A 17,458-nucleotide genomic window follows, 5' to 3' on the forward strand; every position below is an offset into this window, starting at 1 on the left:
GTTAGCCAGGATGGTCTCGATCTCCTGACCTCGTGATCCGCCCGCCTCGGCCTCCCAAAGTGCTGGGATTACAGGCGTGAGTCATCGCACCTGGCCCTGTTAAAATTTTTAAAAGGAAATTTGACCAGCCTGGCCAACATGGCAAAACCCATCTCTACTGAAAAATACAAAAATTAGCTGGGCCTGGTGGCGGGCGCCTGTAATCCCAGCTACTGGGGAGGCTGAGGCAGGAGAATCGCTTGAACCCAGGAGGCGGAGGTTGCAGTGAGCCGAGATCGCACCACTGCACTCCAGCCTGGGCAAAAAAAGTGAGACTCCATCTCAAAATAAAATAAAAGGACATTTAATTTCAAACTCTGAAACTTCCTCCAAGATCCTAAGTACTGAGGATTGCATGAGTCTTTGGCTTTTGAAGTTAAGTGGAACGAAAAGTTTTATGCACTTTTTGATAAACAGATGTGACTAGGGCTCTGAGAGGGTACAGTGTCACCATCCAAGAGTTCCTCTAGGTCTTCACCCAGTAAGAAGAGTTGCACAGGTACCTGGAGATCTTGTTCTCGTGGACTGTTACCATCTATTTGTTTTATTAACTATCTGGGAATAATGAGGAGATGTTTTAATTTCCCCTGACACCCATTCCCCGTAATGATGTGTTGCTCTTTGAGCGTGTTTTAGAATTTGCATCGCTGGGCTGGGGCCCTGTCTCTCATTAAGAGGCCTCTTCTGAGCGATTGTCTCTATCTAGTCTGTGGTTCCAAGACTGCGTGGGAGAAATGCTGGGGCCTTTTTACCTCCCATTTCCATCCCCAGGGGCCTCACTGCCTCAGTTCATTTCATTAATCCTGAAGAAGAGCTTGTCCTGCAAAGGGAGAGGGGATGAAACCGGCTGAATTTCTGCTGGAGATTCAGTGGCTAGGGGTTCCTTCGTACTGGTCCTCAGTGTTTTTCTTTTTTTTTCTTTCTTTTTTTTTTATCTAGACAGAGTCTTGCTCTGTCGCCCAGGGTGGGTGGAGTGCAGTGACACAATTTCGGCTCACTGCAACCTCTGCCTCCCAGGCTCAAGCGATTCTCCTGCCTCAGTGTTCCGAGTAGCTGGAGCCACAGGCGTGCACCACCACACCCAGCTAACTTTTGTATTTTAGTAGAGATGGGGTTTCGCCATGTTGGCCAGGCTGGTCTCAAACTCCTGGCCTCAAGTGATCCACCCACCTCAGCCTCCTAAAGTGCTGGGATTATAGGCATGAGCCACCGTTCCTGGCCTCAAACAATGTTTTTCTGAAATGGCTGAGATACACATCTGTCTAAAAAATTGTACAACTTGCAAGTGAGCAGTCTGAAGTCAAGAAATCTGTGACTTAAGTCTCTGTGACCTGCATTTATTTACTGGCCTAGGGACTTCAACACTTCAGGGATGTCCCCCACTGCCCCTCCCCCAATCAAGCTCTTGGGCGTTAAAGAATCTCTTTTGTGAGTTTAAACGACTTTTCTTCCAAGAACCTCTAAACTGAGCAGTTCTGACAACTCCATCAGAGAAACGACCACCTTTCTCCTCTCTGAGGAGCTGTGTCAGCATATGCCCAACAGCAGCATTGCAGTATCCGATTTATTCTTGGAACTAGGATGTCAGCGAGAACGAAAGCTGCCAGGCAGCAGCCAGGAATGGGGTTGCATCTCGCGAGTAGAAAGTAGTCTAAGAGGGCCGGGCGTGGTGGCTCACGCCTGTAATCCCAGCACTTTGGGAGGCTGAGGCGGGCAGATCACGAGGTCAGGAGATGGAGACCATCCTGGCTAACACGGTGAAACCCCGTCTCTACTACAAATACGAAAAATTAGCCGGGCGCGGTGGCGGGCACCTGTAGTCTCAGCTACTCGGGAGGCTGAGGCAGAATGGTGTGAATCCAGAAGGCAGAGCTTGCAGTGAGCCAAGATAGCACCTGGGCAAAAGAGTGAGACTCCATCTCAAAAAAAAAAAAAAAAAGTAGTCTTAGAGAAGCAGAATGCAACATTACTTAGATAACATACTTGTGTGGACTGGTTTAGGGGTTCTTTCTAATGAGCAGAAAATTAAGACAGAATGGGAAACAGATGGCCCAAATACCAGGTTCTAGGCCGAACCTACGGTTGGGATGTTGCTGTGTTAGCAAGGTCATGCGAGGTTCTTCCTCCCTATCCCCACAGCATTCCTCTCCTGCTGTCTGCTTGCTTGCCAGCCACCCCCTGGTTAATTTTCCTAAGGCATGCCCAGTTCCTCACTTTCCTGAGCACAATCTCCATGGCTCCTCGTTGCCTACAGAATTAAGTCAATTAAGTCCAAACTCAGTTTGGTGTTCAGAGCCCCCATAATCTAAATTCCAGCCTATGTTCCTCTTCCTGAAGTTCACTTCAGACAAGCTCAACTCCTCATTTCTCCCTGTACTCCCCTCTCTTGGCCCTCTAGATATTCATACCTCCATGGAGAGTGCCTTTTCCACACCTGTCCACAGTCCACATCTCACCCAGTTATTTTTTCCTTAAGATTATATTTTTTCCTTAAGATTCCCCAATCCCTCTTGCAACTGAATTCTACTACAAGTCTGCCCTTTTGTGGCCGGCTCCATTGTACCTTGGTACTTCTCTAAATGCCGTATCATCCCATCACACCAAACATCCCTGTCCCTCCTTTTCCCAGTCTGGAGCACCTAGCCCATTGCCTTGTATGTTACAGGTGTTGTGTATATGTTAAGCGAGTGAAGCAGAATTCCAAATGATTTTAAAATGTGAACATGAATAAAGAGTGGGATACAGCATCTATAACAAAACAATTCTACTCTGATTTTGGAAAAACCGTGAAAAATATATCTGAATTTATTAAGTACAGTATAAAACAGGGTTGTGGCAACAGAAAGTAAAAACTAACATGGATTGCTATAAATATGCTGAAGCCTAGTTGTTCAAATGATAGAATTCTCTCATGCTACTCTAAAGTTTATAAAGAAAAAGGATTTACACTTTACACTGTACACAAAAGGAATACCTTCTGAGAGCCGGGGAGTGGGGAAAGGGGAAGGAGACTTGATGTCAAGGGTGCTTTTGAGGAACATGACGGGCCAGCCAGCCTGCCCCAACTTTGAGGCCCTGCTGGGCTCTTGTGACTATAAATATACTGTCTGTTTCTAATGCAATCCGTCTTTCCTGAAAGATCTTGTTATCTTTTACTATTGAGACATGCTTTTATCTTTGTGGTCCTGTTTCCAAAGCTGCTCACGGTGACAGGTCAGGAAGTTGGGCTTTAGCTGAAAACAGGGTGGCATGGCCACTTTCTGCCCAGGGAGGAGGCATTCCTGTAGAGGCTAGCGTGCATTCATGTCTTCCCATCTGACAGAGTATCCTGAAATCAGACCAAGTCCTGAAAACTTCCAAAATGGGAAGTATCTGGGAAAATGCACTCTTCCCTCTCCTGTAGGGTCTCCTCCCGCTTCTGCGGTGTGGTGGGTCTGGAGAAGTCTATATAGAGAAGCATTCCGCCTTTGCAGTGTCTTCTGAAGAGGAAGAGGCGGGGTCTCATTTGCTTTGAGGGGTCGGGTGTTCCTGGTCACGGTCGCATGTTGTCATGAATCCAGTCAAGGTAGTTGGTAACCTTGGTGTACACACCCGGGACATCCTTCTGTCCACAGCCCAGGCCCCAGCTGATGATGCCCACCAAAGTCATGCGGCCATCATTCAGACACACCAGGGGGCCTCCTGAATCGCCCTGCAAAGGAGATAGCAGGTTTGGCATTTGCAAAAAAAAGCAGACTATCTGGAGAAAGTCAGTATGTGCAGCATGAACACTGTAACCTTCAAAATACAGCAGGCCCTTCAATAATATTCTATTCAATGTCATTTCATTATAACATTGATGAGGAAAACAAAAATCAATTCCTGTCTGGGGATATTGTCTGCCTGGGTTTTGTCCAGGTACCCCGGTTTCCTTCCACATCCCAAAGCTTGCATGTTAGGCCAACTGAGGATGTGTCTACATGGGCCCAGTCTGAGTGAGTGTGGGTGTCAGTGGCTCTGCGATAGGATGGTGGCGTCTGTCCAGGGCTGGTCCCGCCTGGCGCCCTGAGCTGCCAGGTGGCTCTGGCCACCCCCACCTGAGACCCTGAACTGGATTAAGCAGGTCGGAAAATGAATACAAAGTGTTATAAAGTAAAAATCTGTGTAGTCTGTGATAAATACACGAATGAATGACGATAAACAGTGAGGTGTGGAGGCAGTCAGGGATCCTGCCCTATTTGTGATTGTTTTTGAACTTCATGGTAGTAAGAGGTGTTCCTTACCATTTTTGCTTTGCAAACATTTATTCCCTGAATTAACCCACCACTATTACGACCACCATCACTCACTTATTCTCCAAAAGTTGGGTAAATAAATACCATGTTTGTTTTTATTAACCTTTCTTAAATGTATAGCTCACATTTATTTCAATATTGAATGTTAGAAGTGTTTTGGATCTTTATTTAGAAGTTTGCTGATGTTTTTATGACTAGAAATATTGCCACAAGAACTTCAATCTTCTTTTTTTTTTTTTGAGACGGAGTCTCACTCTGTCACCCACCCAGGCTGGAGTGCAGTGGTGCAATCTCAGCTCACTGCAACCTCCACCTCCGGGGTTCAAGCAATTCTCGTGCTTACAGGCACACACCACCACACCTGGCTAATTTTTGTGTTTTTAGTAGGGACAGGGTTTCACCATGTTGGCTAGGCTGGTCTCAAACTGCTGGTCTCGAACTCCTGACCTCAGGTGATCCGCCTGCCTCAGCCTCTCAAAGTGCTGGGATTATAGGCATGAGCCCTGCACCTGACCAACTCTTGTTTATATCAATTAGCTGACGGTACAATTGGTTTTGGAATTAGCTGATGGTAAAATTGGTTTTGGAATTAGCTGATGGTACAATTGGTTTTGGAATTAGCTGATGGTAAAATTGGTTTTGGAATTAGCTGATGGTAAAATTAGTTTTGGAATTAGCTGATGGTAAAATTAGTTTTGGAATTAGCTGATGGTAAAATTGGTTTTGGAATTAGCTGATGTTACAAATTGGTTTTGGAATTAGCTGATGTTACAATTGGTTTTGGAATTAGCTGATGGTAAAATTGGTTTTGGAATTAGCTGATGGTACAATTGGTTTTGGAATTAGCTGATGGTAAAATTGGTTTTGTTATACGTCATTTCACTTACAGTTGCAGTTTCTGAGAACCTATTTTTTCCAGGCATGCTGTTAAGTGGAGACTTACTGAAGAGTGGGTAAATTGTATCTCAGTTATCTTGGTCCTCTGGAGGATTAGGCTGTATCTATTCTGGTAAAGTACGGTTAATTACTCAAACGTTTCAGGCCTCAAAAACCCTAGCTTGGCTCCACCACGTACTAGCTGATGGCCTTAGACTAAGCATGCTTCGGTTTTCTTATCTGTACCATAGAGATAATATTCATACTACCCGTAGAGTGGTTATGACATTCAGTAGAAGAATGCATGAAAAGCACTGGAAGACATCTAGTAAAACCTTGGTAATTGTTAGCTGTTCTTATATTGAATTAAAATGATTTGGTTTTGCTTTTAACTAAGCTTGCAGATAGATAATGGTTTCACTTTGGTACAACCTTTTTGTTTTTGGACTGTAAGTTGGTACAGCTGAGGTTTCTGAAGAAACCATTCAAAAAGAAACTAAATACTGTCATGGAATCAGAGGGGAAACCGCTGATATGACTGCCTTACAAAAACAAAGCCCACACATCCTTCAGCACCAGAGCCTGGCCTCACTTCTCTTTGTATCTCGTCTACCCCCAGCACCTAAAGGAGAGCTTGGCATGCTGCAGGCACTGAAATGTCTGAGGAAGATCAATTCCTTGGCTCTGTGTAGGTCTTAATACCAGCAGGCTGGCCTGTCCTCGCATACCCCAGTATCTGGCTAATCATGAAATATAAGTACTAATTCTGATAGGATGCCTACACAAAGGACCTCAAATAGTGTGCTTTCCCAGGGTATTAGGGCTGAATGTGAGTTTTGAAAACTTCTTTCTCATATCATCTAGATCCTGCTTCCCAGTAAGTTGCCTTTCTGCCTTCTCCTTCTACAAAGCAGACTCCAATTCTCTAGCACCAACAGAGGCAAACATTTCTTTTCTTTTTTTTTTTTTTTTTTTTTTGAGATCGAGTTTCACTCTTGTTGCCCAGGCTGGAGTGCAACTGTGCAATCTCGGCTCACTGCAACCTCTGCCTCCCGGGTTCAAGTGATTCTCCTGCCTCAGCCTCCCGAGTAGCTGGGATTACAGGCATGTGCCACCATGCCAGGCTAATTTTGTATTTTTAGTAGAGATGGGGTTTCTCCATGTTGGTCAGGCTGGTCTCGAACTCCTGACCTCAGGTGAGCCTCCCGCCTCAGCCTCCCAAAGTGCTGGAATTACAGGTGTGAGCCACCACACCAGGCTGTGGCAAACGTTTCTTAATTGTGTGGCTCTCTCCATCACTCCAATAGTCAATCAACTGCCTGGGCTGAAAGGAAATCCTGTACAGGCAGAGTTGCCTGTGCAGATCCTGAGGAAATTTCCTGCAGTTTAGAATTCTTAGGTTTAGGAGACTTTGATCTTCCTCCAGTTGCTTTATTCTCTGAGGCCCTCATCTAGAATCCCCAGGCGTATCACTAAGAGGAAATCACTCCACTCTGGTGATAACTTTTTTCCTTGGTGAAGAACCTGTTGTCCCAGGGGCATTTTCCCCTGGGTTGTGCCCAGCATGGGCACGCCATTCCTGGTTACCTGGCAGGCGTCGTGCAGGTTCGCCTGGGGCCCGCCACTCCGAGTGTCTCCAGCACACAGCATGTTGTCGGTGACCGTTCTGTTAAGTAAATGTTGTGATGTGCAGCGGCTGGATGGGTACAGTCTGACATGAGCCTCCTTCAGCCGCTCCGAATAGAAAGGAGACACTGAAAGGGGAGAACCATCATATGGTTTTAGGGAAAGTTCTTTATAAACCTTTTTGAAAGAGAAAGCCAAATTTTCCAATAATAGCTAACATTGATCAAGATTCAACATGTATTAGCTCGAATCCTATGATACTGCTGGTATTTTATCGTTTTGACCCACAAAAACAGCAGAATTCTGGGACTGAACCCACAGCCTCTCCGTAGTGGCACTGCTGATGCTTCGGACCAGGCAGGTCCCTGTTGTGGAGGACGGGGACAGTCCTGAGCCCTGCAATGTGCAGCATCTCTGGCTGCACTCACTGAAGGCCGGTGTTAACCCTCACCCTGAACTGTAACAACCAAAAACGTCTCCAGACCTCGCCAAACGTTTCCTGGTGGACAAAATCACTCCAGCTGACAACCATTCGTTCAATATTATCTCCTTTAACCCTCCTAATCTAATTAGGGAGATATTTCTATCTCCACTTTACCAATGAGGAAATTGAGGCTGGGAGCAGTTCAAAATAAAAATCCATGTCCGCGGTCACACAGCTCAGCAAGTGGGATTTGAAATCGGGTCTATGCAGCTCCAGCTTCCCAGAACTCACACGCTTAGCGACTGTACCCCACTTCCTACTCAGAACCTTCCCAACACCTGCAGCACTTCGAGGCCCTCATACTGTTGTGTCCTTTCCTGGCCTGCAGTGTCCCTGTGAGGCAGAGACAGCAGAGACCGGCCCCCACGGCACAGGGAGACGGGACTGGCGTCAGTGCCTGACCCGGGGCTGGAACTTCGCTCTTCTGACCCCATTTTCCTCTGGTGGACCGCAGCCTCCCCTGCTGTCCCGCAGACAGGATGGGACTGAGACTTCCTTCCACTTACAGGCCTCATGCTTGCCGTATCCGGAGAGCTCACACTCCGTCCAGTCCGGCAGCTGCAGGTCCGCCGGGGGAAGGCACACAGTGCGGACCACGCTGCTCTCCTGGGCACAGCGGGAGGAATCCGATTTCAGCTGCAGCAGCGCTGGAGGGAGAAAGGAGGAGTGAGCTGGCGTGAGGGCCGCGTCCCTGGGAGGCGAGGAACACGCAGGAGGGGCAGGGGCTGGAGGAGGAGGCCTGCGTGTGTAAACACAGGTGAGTGCATGTGGGTGTGTTGTGTGATCTGAGTGTGAACTGGAGCCGGGAATGACGAGCTCTTACCAATGTCATTGTCGTAAGTGTCATCATCGAATTCCTTATGGACAATGTATTTTTCTACTTCAAATTTCTGCTCCTCCTCGCCAGGGACCACCCGGTATGTTCTGCCCAAGATCACCGTCAGGTGGTGGGGCGGAAACCTGGTGGAGAAACAGCCTTAGAATGCTATTTTTGCTGTGGGATTTCCCCTAAAGGGCTTGGTTTCTAGGCGTTAGAGGGTGGAAAAACCAACTGGGTTTCCGAGCCCCTACCTCTCCTGGAAGCAGTGGGCGGCGGAGAGAATCCAGCAGGAGCTGATGAGTATGCCCCCGCACAGGAACCGCTCTCCGGGCAACCTCTTGTGCTTGGCAAAGATGGCAGCCTGCCAGGGGTGGGAGGCGATGTCGGCGAAGAGCCCTCCTTTGATGCGAAACTGAGGCTGGCTGTACTGTCTCAGGCCGCAAGTGGCTGGGGAGGAAAGGACGAGGAGGCCGTCAGACCCACAGGCCTCCTGCACGTGTGTAGGTAGAGTGAGGGGCCATCTGCATGGCTGTAAAACCACAACTTTCACTTGGTGGGATCAGCATGCTGAGTGTTGTCCATACATTCTCTTTAGTTCCCACAGCGATGAGTTTCAGGAGGCGGAGATGTTTTTGCCCAAGGTTGCAATGGCACCTGGATTAGTTCCCAAGTATGTTTGACTCCAAAACTGGGGATCTGCCATCCTTCATTCCTTCTAATGTTTTCCTACAGCCATTTCCTGGCCTAAGAAATAAAGGATTGCAGCTTCCTTCTGAGGAATGTCTGCTCATTTCTTTTCCATCTGCCCAACCTTACCCATGCTTCAAGGCCCAGGTACAATCCTGCCTCCTTGCAAAGCTTTCCTGGTATGTCCCCACCTGCTCAGCTCTGAGGAGCTTAGGGACATGGACCACTGAGGACTCATACTAATGCCCTTAGGTGTGAGTTAGCTGGTGGTCTGTGTCTCATCGTCCCAGATGGACTTGTGTTCCTTGGGGAACATTCTGGCTGATCTGTGTCCACAGGAGCTGATTAATAACCTACTCTCTGGCCATTTCCAAACTAAAGTTTCATTTTTTAACAATATGCACCGACTTGAATCTCCTATCTCTCACCCACATCATGAGCCAGCTCCCCTGTTTGAAATAGGTCAGCAGGAAACGTGGAAGATCTCACAGCGGAAGTACATGCCTTGGGGTCAGAGGGCATGAGGGCAGGCCCTAGCTTTACCTCCCAGCGCCCAGTGAGCTTGAGCAGGCCACCTGGCGTCTGGGAGACTGCTTCCTACTCAGTAAACTGGAGGTAGGAAGACCACCTCCACCACACTGTTGGACGAATGTGGTGAAGGCATTTTATTATCTAAGGAGCCATGCATGCGAGGCCTCCTCCTCACTCCCCATTACTCTCAGCATCACCAATAGAGGCGTCTAGAGAGAGCGGGGTAGAGTCTACTGACTTCTCAGAGAGGTTGCTGTGTTCTTTTCTTTCTTCTTGCCCCTCCCGACCACCCCCATGCATGGGACATGGACACCCACCCACCCACCATGGCTTCAGTCATGGAAGCCCCCTCCCCACCCAGCCTGAAAGTCTGGTAGGCACACAGTCTGCACCAGACAGCCATGAAGGCCTAGAAAGTGGCGAGGAGATGGTGAAGAAGGGAGACCAGGTGCAGGGAGGCAGCCGGGGCCCAGCCCTTACAGCAGGAGGGCACATCACAGTACTCCCACGTCAGCCTGCGGTTCTTCAGCACATGGCACCAGGGCTTGGCATCCCCATCAGGATTCCTAAATGATAAGAGAGTTTAAGGTTTCCTTTTTATCTTCTTATTTTTTAATTTTTGTAGAGATGGGGTCTTGCCATGTTGCCCGGGCTGGTCTTAAACTCCTGGGCTCAAGCGATCCTCCTGCCTCAGCCTCCCAAAGTGCTGGGATTACAGGCATGCACCACCACACCAGGCCAGGAGTTTAAGGTTTTCAATCCCATTTTCAGTCACATCACAGGCCATGTAAGAGTAGAAGACTCAGTAAACCAGTGAAAACCACTGAGCTGGGAGGGAGGATGCCAAGTTCATCTTGACTTTGTGGCACAACCCCACCCTAGGAGAACTTCTCTTTAACTTTGTTATCCAATCAGTAATATAGTGTTCTAATCTCATAGGGTTGTCGGACAGAACTGTGAGCAGTCCTGTTATGGAACTCTTACAAATCATTGGAATAAAGATGTCATGAGAACGGCTGAGGACTAAATGGTTACAGGCCAGGACCCTTAACTTGGGATTTAGATTGGAAAACTGGCAGACCTTGCTTTTCACAATACGTGTTATTCTAGCAAGTGAAGAGGTTGGACTAGATAATATCCATGGGTGCTTCCCACGCACTGGGTCTGTCATGCAACTTGAGGCATTGGATCTTCCCCCATCTCATACCCTAATCCCACGTTCTGCCAAGACCTGAACCCCCCCGCCCCTGTGCTACCTACCGGCAGTAATTATGTTTGCCCAGGCCCAGTGCCTGGGCGTTGGGGTTCTGTGCTGTGTAAACCTTGCCTATCAGGATCATGGAATTCCACGGGAGGCAGGAGGCACCCAACTCGGTGAGGCTGTGCGTGCCACGGTAGGCTAACCCATTCCCAAAGTAGCAGTCACTGTTTCCTAGAAGAAAAGAATTCTCAAACTGAAACAAAAACAAATTCTGAAGCATGCAAGTCAGGGCTGGGGCTTGAAGTGGAGCTGCCGGCTGGGAAAGCTGGAGGCCACTAGCCCGGCACTGAGAAGAGTGTAACACCTCTCACTTCCCCTTTTGTTGCCCAGGCTGGAGTGCAATGCGCGATCTTGGCTCACTGCAACCTCCACCTCCCGGGTTCAAGCGATTCTCCTACCTCAGCCTCCCGAGTAGGTGGGGTTACAGGCATGCGCCACCATGCTAGGCTAATTTTGTATTTTTAGTTGAGACAGGGTTTCACCATGTTGGCCAGGCTGGTCTTGAACTCCTGACCTCAGGTGATCTGTCCACCTCAGCCTCCCAAAGTGCTGGGAGTACAGGTGTGAGCCACCGTGCCCGGCCTGAGCCTTTTTCTCCCTCTTTGAGTCCTTTTACTTAGAGATGGCGAGAGGGTTTCATCTCCACCGGAAGTGGCTCCCTAGATTGCTATGTTGAGAGAGAGTCTGGGGGCATCTTCAGGTTCAGCAGGAAGGCTGCTACGTTCTATGAGTGGGGGCTGTTTCTGAAGCTGCTTTAAAAGCCGGTAGGGGTTTCCTTGTGTTACTTAACAGGCTGCAGTGAACCAAGGTGCTTCAGTGGGGCTGGGGTGGGGGTTCTCAGACTGTGTCTGCCAGTGTCCTGAGGATCTGATGATGGGCTTGGGAAGGAGGAGGGTATGAGCCATAGAGTGCTGCCTATTTTCATCTATTTCCCCCATTTTTCCATTTTTTTCTCCCCACCTGAAACTGACAAAGCATACTCTATAAATAAATACCATAAATGGAAGGGATTTTCAAGATTATCTAGATCTGTGAGTCCTCATTCAGACCGGACCATGGGGGATGGGGAGGATGCTGTAGAGTGACCGTAAAGTCTTCAGAGTCACAGACATCACCCGTGGACCTGGGCGCTGAATGCATATAGCTGGTGCGTGTTTATATATATATCATATATAAATTTAATATATGTTTATTACATATATATATATATATACACACACACAAACACATATTTATGTATTTATTTTGAGACAGGATCTCACTGTCACCCAGGCTGGAGTGCAGTGGCACAATCATTGCTCACTGTGGCCTCAACCTCCTGGGCTCAAGCGCTCCTCCCATCTGAGCCTCCCAAGCAGCTGGGACCATAGGCACGAGCCACCACACCTGACTGATTTTTGTATTTTTTGTAGAGGTGGAGTCTCACTTTGTTGCCCAGGCTGGTCTCAAACTCCTGGGCTCAAGTAGTTCTCCCGCCTCAGCCTCCCAAAGTGCTGGGATTATAGACACGAGCCACTACACCTGGCCCTATATATATTTAGAACTTAAAAAAAATCTTTCATAGTGCTGTGATAAATGTGATAAATAACGTAATGATTTGTACAAGCACCACTGAATTCATAGTACCTTTCTGTAACTTAGCATTTCAATTTTTTCTTTTTTTTGAAACAGTTTTTTGTTCTATCACCCAGGCTGGAGTGCAGTGGCATGATCTCGACTCACTGCAACCTCCATCTCCCAGGTTCAAGCAATTCTCCTGCCTCAGCCTCCTGGGTAGCTAGGATTGCAGGTGCCCGCCACCACACCCGGCTAATTTTTGTATTTTTAGTAGAGACAGGGTTTTACCATGTTGGCCAGGCTGGTCTCAAACTCCTGATCTCAGGTGATCCACCCGCCTCAGCCTCCCAAAGTGCTGGGATTATAGGAATAAGCCACTGCACCTGGTCTTGTAACTTAATATATTTTTTTTTCAATTTTGGAAGTTTTTTTTTTTTTTTTTTTTTTTTCATTAAAAGGTTTGAGAGGGAGCGAAAGAGAGAGAAAGCCCCATTTACCCATTAATCAAAAAAGGGAGACTCTCCATTCATTCTCAAAAGGACTGAAAACCACTGATTCAGCCCCATCCTCTCCTCCATAGAGGAGGAAATTGAGGGTCAGAGTGTGAGGAGATCAGCTCCAGGTCAGACAAATAGCCAGTCAGAGGCCAAGCCCAGGCACAGACCTAAGTCCTGTCCTTCTTCCCTCTGCAACAAAAATGACTCACTCCTGGCCTCCCTCTTTCTCCCCTCAAGTGCAGGAGGGCTGTCGGCCTGTCCTCCTGGACTCTCCTCCCCCAGGGACGCTCAGGGAAAGGCGGTGTGGCTGCCACTTACCCTTGGAGCAGGCGGGGGTGCTGCAGAACTCTGAGCTGTACTTCCCCGCCTTAAAGACGTAGCACCAGGGCTTTGAGTCTCCGTCTGGGTTTCTGAAAAATCAGCCAAGGGGAGGGCCAGGGTAGGTCAAAGGCGAAGCCTCTCCTCTAGGACCCAAGGACTTTGGTATCCTTTTCTGGAGGAAAGGGGAGTGATTTTTTTTTTTTTTTTTTTTTACAGAGTCTTGCTCTTTCTCCCAGGCGGGAGTGCAGCGGCACATCTCCACTCACTGCATCCTCTGTTTCCTGGGTTTGGGCAATTCTTCAGCCTTAGCTTCCCGAGTAGCTGGGATTACAGGTGCCCGCCACCATGTCTGGCTAATTTTTGTATTTTTAGTAGACACAGGGTTTCACCATGTTGGCCAGGCTGGTCTTGAATTCCTGACCTCAGGTGATCCACCCGCCTTGGCCTCCCAAAGTGCTGGGATTACAGGCGTGAGCCACCACGCCCAGCCGGGAGTGCATTTTTGATTGTACACTGGTAGTTGTATCATGTTAGGCAGGAGTATGATTTTGTTCCTGTGTTTACTTGGAGGTGAAGGATGGTTTAAGGAGATGCACGTGGGTGCCAAGTTGACAAGGTGTGGACTGGAATAGTCTTATATGTCAACTTGGCCAGGCTGTGGCACCCAGTCAGTTAACCAAACATTCATTTAGGAGTTGTGAAAGTGTTTTATAGATGTGGTTAATATCTACAGCCAGTTGACTTTAGAAAAGGAAACTGTCCTAGATAATGTAGTTGGGCCTCGTCCAATCACTTAAAGGCCTTAAGAGCAAATATGAGGTTTCCTGAATAAGAAATTCTGCCTTAAGACAGCAGCTTCAGCTTCTGCCTGCACTTCCAGCCTGGCTTACCTACACGTTTCAGACGTGCCAGCCCCCACGATCCCGTCAGCCAGTTCCTTAACATAAATGTCTATCTATCTAGTGTGAAAGGAAAATAAATCTCGGGACCCCAACATCAGTGAGGCAAGGGCAATATCAAGCCGGGAACTACATCAGGCAAACCTGCCTCTCATTTATTCCTCAATAAGATAGCTGCAAAGTTTTGTTTTTTTTTTTTTAATTCCCTGCAAGGACATTCCTTGCAGGCCTAAAGGTCTTTACCCTAAAACAGTTCTGTTGACTCTCACCTTGGCATTGTAAATGGATCGCTTATCTTCCCAGGTGCAGGACAGAAAGTCATCCCTCTGCTCACCTGAGACAAATGCATATCTGATTGCCTCCTCTGCCCTATTGTTTATGTAAAAATGCAGATCAACTGAGCCAGACTCAATTATGTGTTCAGTGAAAAGCTGATCAAGGACTCAGAATACAGCCTTTTGTCTCTTATCTACCTATGGCCTGGAAGCTCTTGCTTCGAGTTATCCCAACTTTCCAGACCAAACCGATGTACATCTCACACATGTTGATTGATGTCTCATGACTCCCTAAAACATCTAAAGGCCAGCTGTGCCCTGACCACCTTGGGCACATGTCCTCAGGACCTCCTGAGGCTGTGTTACGGGGATGTCCTTAACCTTGGCAAAATCAACTTTCTAAATTGATTGAGACCTGTCCCAGATATTTTGGGTTCACACACATTTTCTCTCTCTCTATCTCTCTCTATCTCTCTCTCCTCTCTATCTCTATCTCTCTATCACCTATCAATCTGTCTATCATCTCTCTATCTATCATCTATCATCTTACATCTACTATCTATCATCTATGTATCTATCATCTATTTAATCTATCAATCATCTATCAATCTATCATCTATCATCTATCCATCTATCATCTATTTATCATTATCCATCTATCATCTATGTATCACCTATTTAATCTATCATCTATCAATCATATATCATCTATCAATCTATCATCTATGTATCTATCATCTATTTATCTTTCTAATCATCTATCAATCTATCATCTATCACCTATCATCTATCTATCATCTATCATCTATCCATCTATCATCTATCATCCATCTATCTACCATCTATCATCTATGTATCTATCATCTATTTATCTAATTTATCTATCAATCATCTATCAATCTACCATCTATCTATCACCTATCATCTATCTGTCATCCATCTATCATCTATCCATCTATCATCTATTTATCATCTATCATCTATTTATCTAATCTATCACCTATCAATCATCTATCATCTATCAATCTATCACCTATCATCTATCATCTGTCTATCATCAATCCATCTATCATCTATTTATCATCTGTCTGTCCATCCATCCATCCTGTATTGGTTATGTTTCTTGGGAGAACCCTGATGGATCTGACAGAATCTTTCCCCAGCTGTAGCAGCTTCTCACAGGGGGAATCCCTCCTTGGGGATGTGCCCTCACCTGCAGTAGTTGTGGTTCCCCAGGCCCAGCCTGATGGCGTCTGGCCTCCGCCCGCTGTAGGGCTTCTGGGCCAGTGCGCTGCTGTTCCAGTTGGTGCACTCGGCGCCGCTCTCCGCTGTGCTCCACATGCCCCTGTAGCTGATGCCCTGGTCCTCGTAGCACGTGGCTGTGGTATCTGACAGAGAGCAGGGCATGGATGCCTCACATGGGAATCCCCTTTCATTCAGCCCTCAGGAGGCTCCCCTCTCTTCCCTGTCCTCCCCCAGGCCTGATGGAGGCTGGCTTGGAAGCCACAGGCTGGGTGGCAAGGGTGCCAGCCTGGATTCAGGGTCACACCTAGGCTCTGCCTGCTGCCTGGCACTGTGCTTCCTGACCCATGGCAGAAGCACCTTCCCTATCTCTGGCCCCCACCCCTGGCCGTGCCATCGCACCCTGCCTTTCCTTCCGGGTGGGGGGAGACTCAGGAGGTGGGATTTCAGCTCGTCTCACATGCTCCCACCTACTCACCTATTTCACAGCACTTCCCAGCAAATCCTTCGGGGCACTGGCACACGAAATCTGAGAAGTACAGGGCCTGCTGGCAGGTGCCCCCGTTGAAACACCTTGGCTCGCTGCAACCTGTCAAGTATAAACAAGGAAGCCCCTAATGACAGCCTCCCTCTGTGTGCTCGGGCCATGGTTCCAGGAGCCCTGTCTACCACAATCCACACACACTCAAGTCCCACAGCGTGGAACACGCGTGTACCAGTTCTGCATCCTACAAATATTGTTTTCATCCTGCCTTTGATTTGAAAAAAATCCATACATAAGTGGACCCTGCAGGTCAGACAAGTGTTGTTCAAGGGTCCCCTGTACTTTCAAAGCAGCTCCAAGGATGATGTGAGTTAAAATATTAAGAATGTGCTCTACGTGCCAGGCACTGTTGTACAGTCTACAGAAATTAGCTAATTTAATCCTCACAGCAAACCATGAAGTGTGTACTATTATTCCCACTTCTTTACAGATGAGGAAACTGAGGCAAGCGGGCATTTGCCCGAGGTCATTTTGTCTCGCTCCCTTTCCTGCTCTTACCTTCACCTCCACCTAAGGCCGAACAGGCCTGGAGGCTCCTTTTGAAGATTGAACTTGCAGGGGACCATGAAAGACAGGGCTCATGAGACTGGACCCCTGAACTGGAAGCCTCAGCTTGAAGTCGATTTGTACTGGGCTTTTCTGTGTTTTTGTTTTTGTTTGTGTTGTTTTGTTTTGTTTTAGAGATGGGGGCTTGCCCTGTCACTGAGGCTGAAATGCAGTGGCGCAATCATAGATTACTGCAGCCTCCAACTCCTGGGCTCAAGTGATCCTTCTGCCTCAGCCTCCCAAGTAGTTGGGACTACATACCAGGTCTGGCTAATTTTTTTATTTTTTGTAGAGACAGGGGACTTGCTATGTTGCCCAGATTGGTCTTGGACTCCCGGCCTCCAGCGAGCCTCCCACCTTGGCCTCCTAAAGTGCTGGGATCACAGGCATGCACCACCTCCCAGCCTCAGTACATACTTTTGACAGGCACTGAGTGGCACTGTGCCCTGCCGCTGTTGCACCAGCAATATTCCACCCGGTTGCTTCTGAGCACGGGGCGCAGCCATGACTGATGTTGCTGGTATATCATCTGCGTTTTTTCATCTCTGCAGATCACTATGAGAAAAGACAGGCCAGCCTCATCAGAGTATGACTCAAAATGAAATGCCTCACCATCCTTGGACCTACTGAGAAAACTCCCTCACTTGTTTTCTATAGACTCCGTTGCATACTCCCTTACTGAAGAGACACAGCTGGAAGACAACAAGATAACCAATACTGGCCGAACACGGTGACTGATGCCTGTAATCCCAGCACTTTGGGTGGCCGAGGTGGGCGAATCACTTGAGGTCAGGAGTTCGAGACCAGCCTGGCCAACATGGTGAAACCCTATCTCTACTAAAAATACAAAAATTAGCCAGGCATGGTGGCAGGTGCCTGTGATCCCAGCTACTCAGGAGGCTGAGGCAAGAGTATTGCTTGAACCCAGGAAGTGGAGGTTGCAGTGAGCCGAGATTGTACCACTGCACTCCAGCCTGGG

At 47.9% G+C, this 17,458-nt stretch overlaps 1 protein-coding gene across 2 annotated transcripts in view; it reads right to left on the reverse strand.

Moving 5' to 3' along the window:
• Window positions 1-2,297: 2,297 nt before the first annotated feature.
• Window positions 2,298-17,458, reverse strand: part of PLAT (plasminogen activator, tissue type) — a 52,842-nt gene continuing 37,681 nt past the window's right edge. The window contains exons 4-14 of one of the 2 annotated variants that reach the window (XM_032144351.2): window positions 16,897-17,034; window positions 15,868-15,978; window positions 15,361-15,535; window positions 12,971-13,062; window positions 10,598-10,769; window positions 9,818-9,903; window positions 8,371-8,566; window positions 8,123-8,259; window positions 7,806-7,946; window positions 6,777-6,943; window positions 2,298-3,730 (exon numbers count right to left, since the gene is read on the reverse strand). In XM_032144351.2, coding sequence (XP_032000242.1) covers window positions 3,572-3,730; window positions 6,777-6,943; window positions 7,806-7,946; window positions 8,123-8,259; window positions 8,371-8,566; window positions 9,818-9,903; window positions 10,598-10,769; window positions 12,971-13,062; window positions 15,361-15,535; window positions 15,868-15,978; window positions 16,897-17,034 — 1,574 coding nt within the window. In that variant the 3' untranslated portion in view covers window positions 2,298-3,571. The remainder of the gene's footprint in view (window positions 3,731-6,776; window positions 6,944-7,805; window positions 7,947-8,122; window positions 8,260-8,370; window positions 8,567-9,817; window positions 9,904-10,597; window positions 10,770-12,970; window positions 13,063-15,360; window positions 15,536-15,867; window positions 15,979-16,896; window positions 17,035-17,458) is intronic. The other variant, XM_058433310.1, reaches the window with a different exon arrangement.

Source organism: Hylobates moloch, unplaced genomic scaffold (assembly GCF_009828535.3).
Source record: "Hylobates moloch isolate HMO894 unplaced genomic scaffold, HMol_V3 SCAFFOLD_22, whole genome shotgun sequence".
NCBI classification, from domain to species: domain Eukaryota; kingdom Metazoa; phylum Chordata; class Mammalia; order Primates; family Hylobatidae; genus Hylobates; species Hylobates moloch.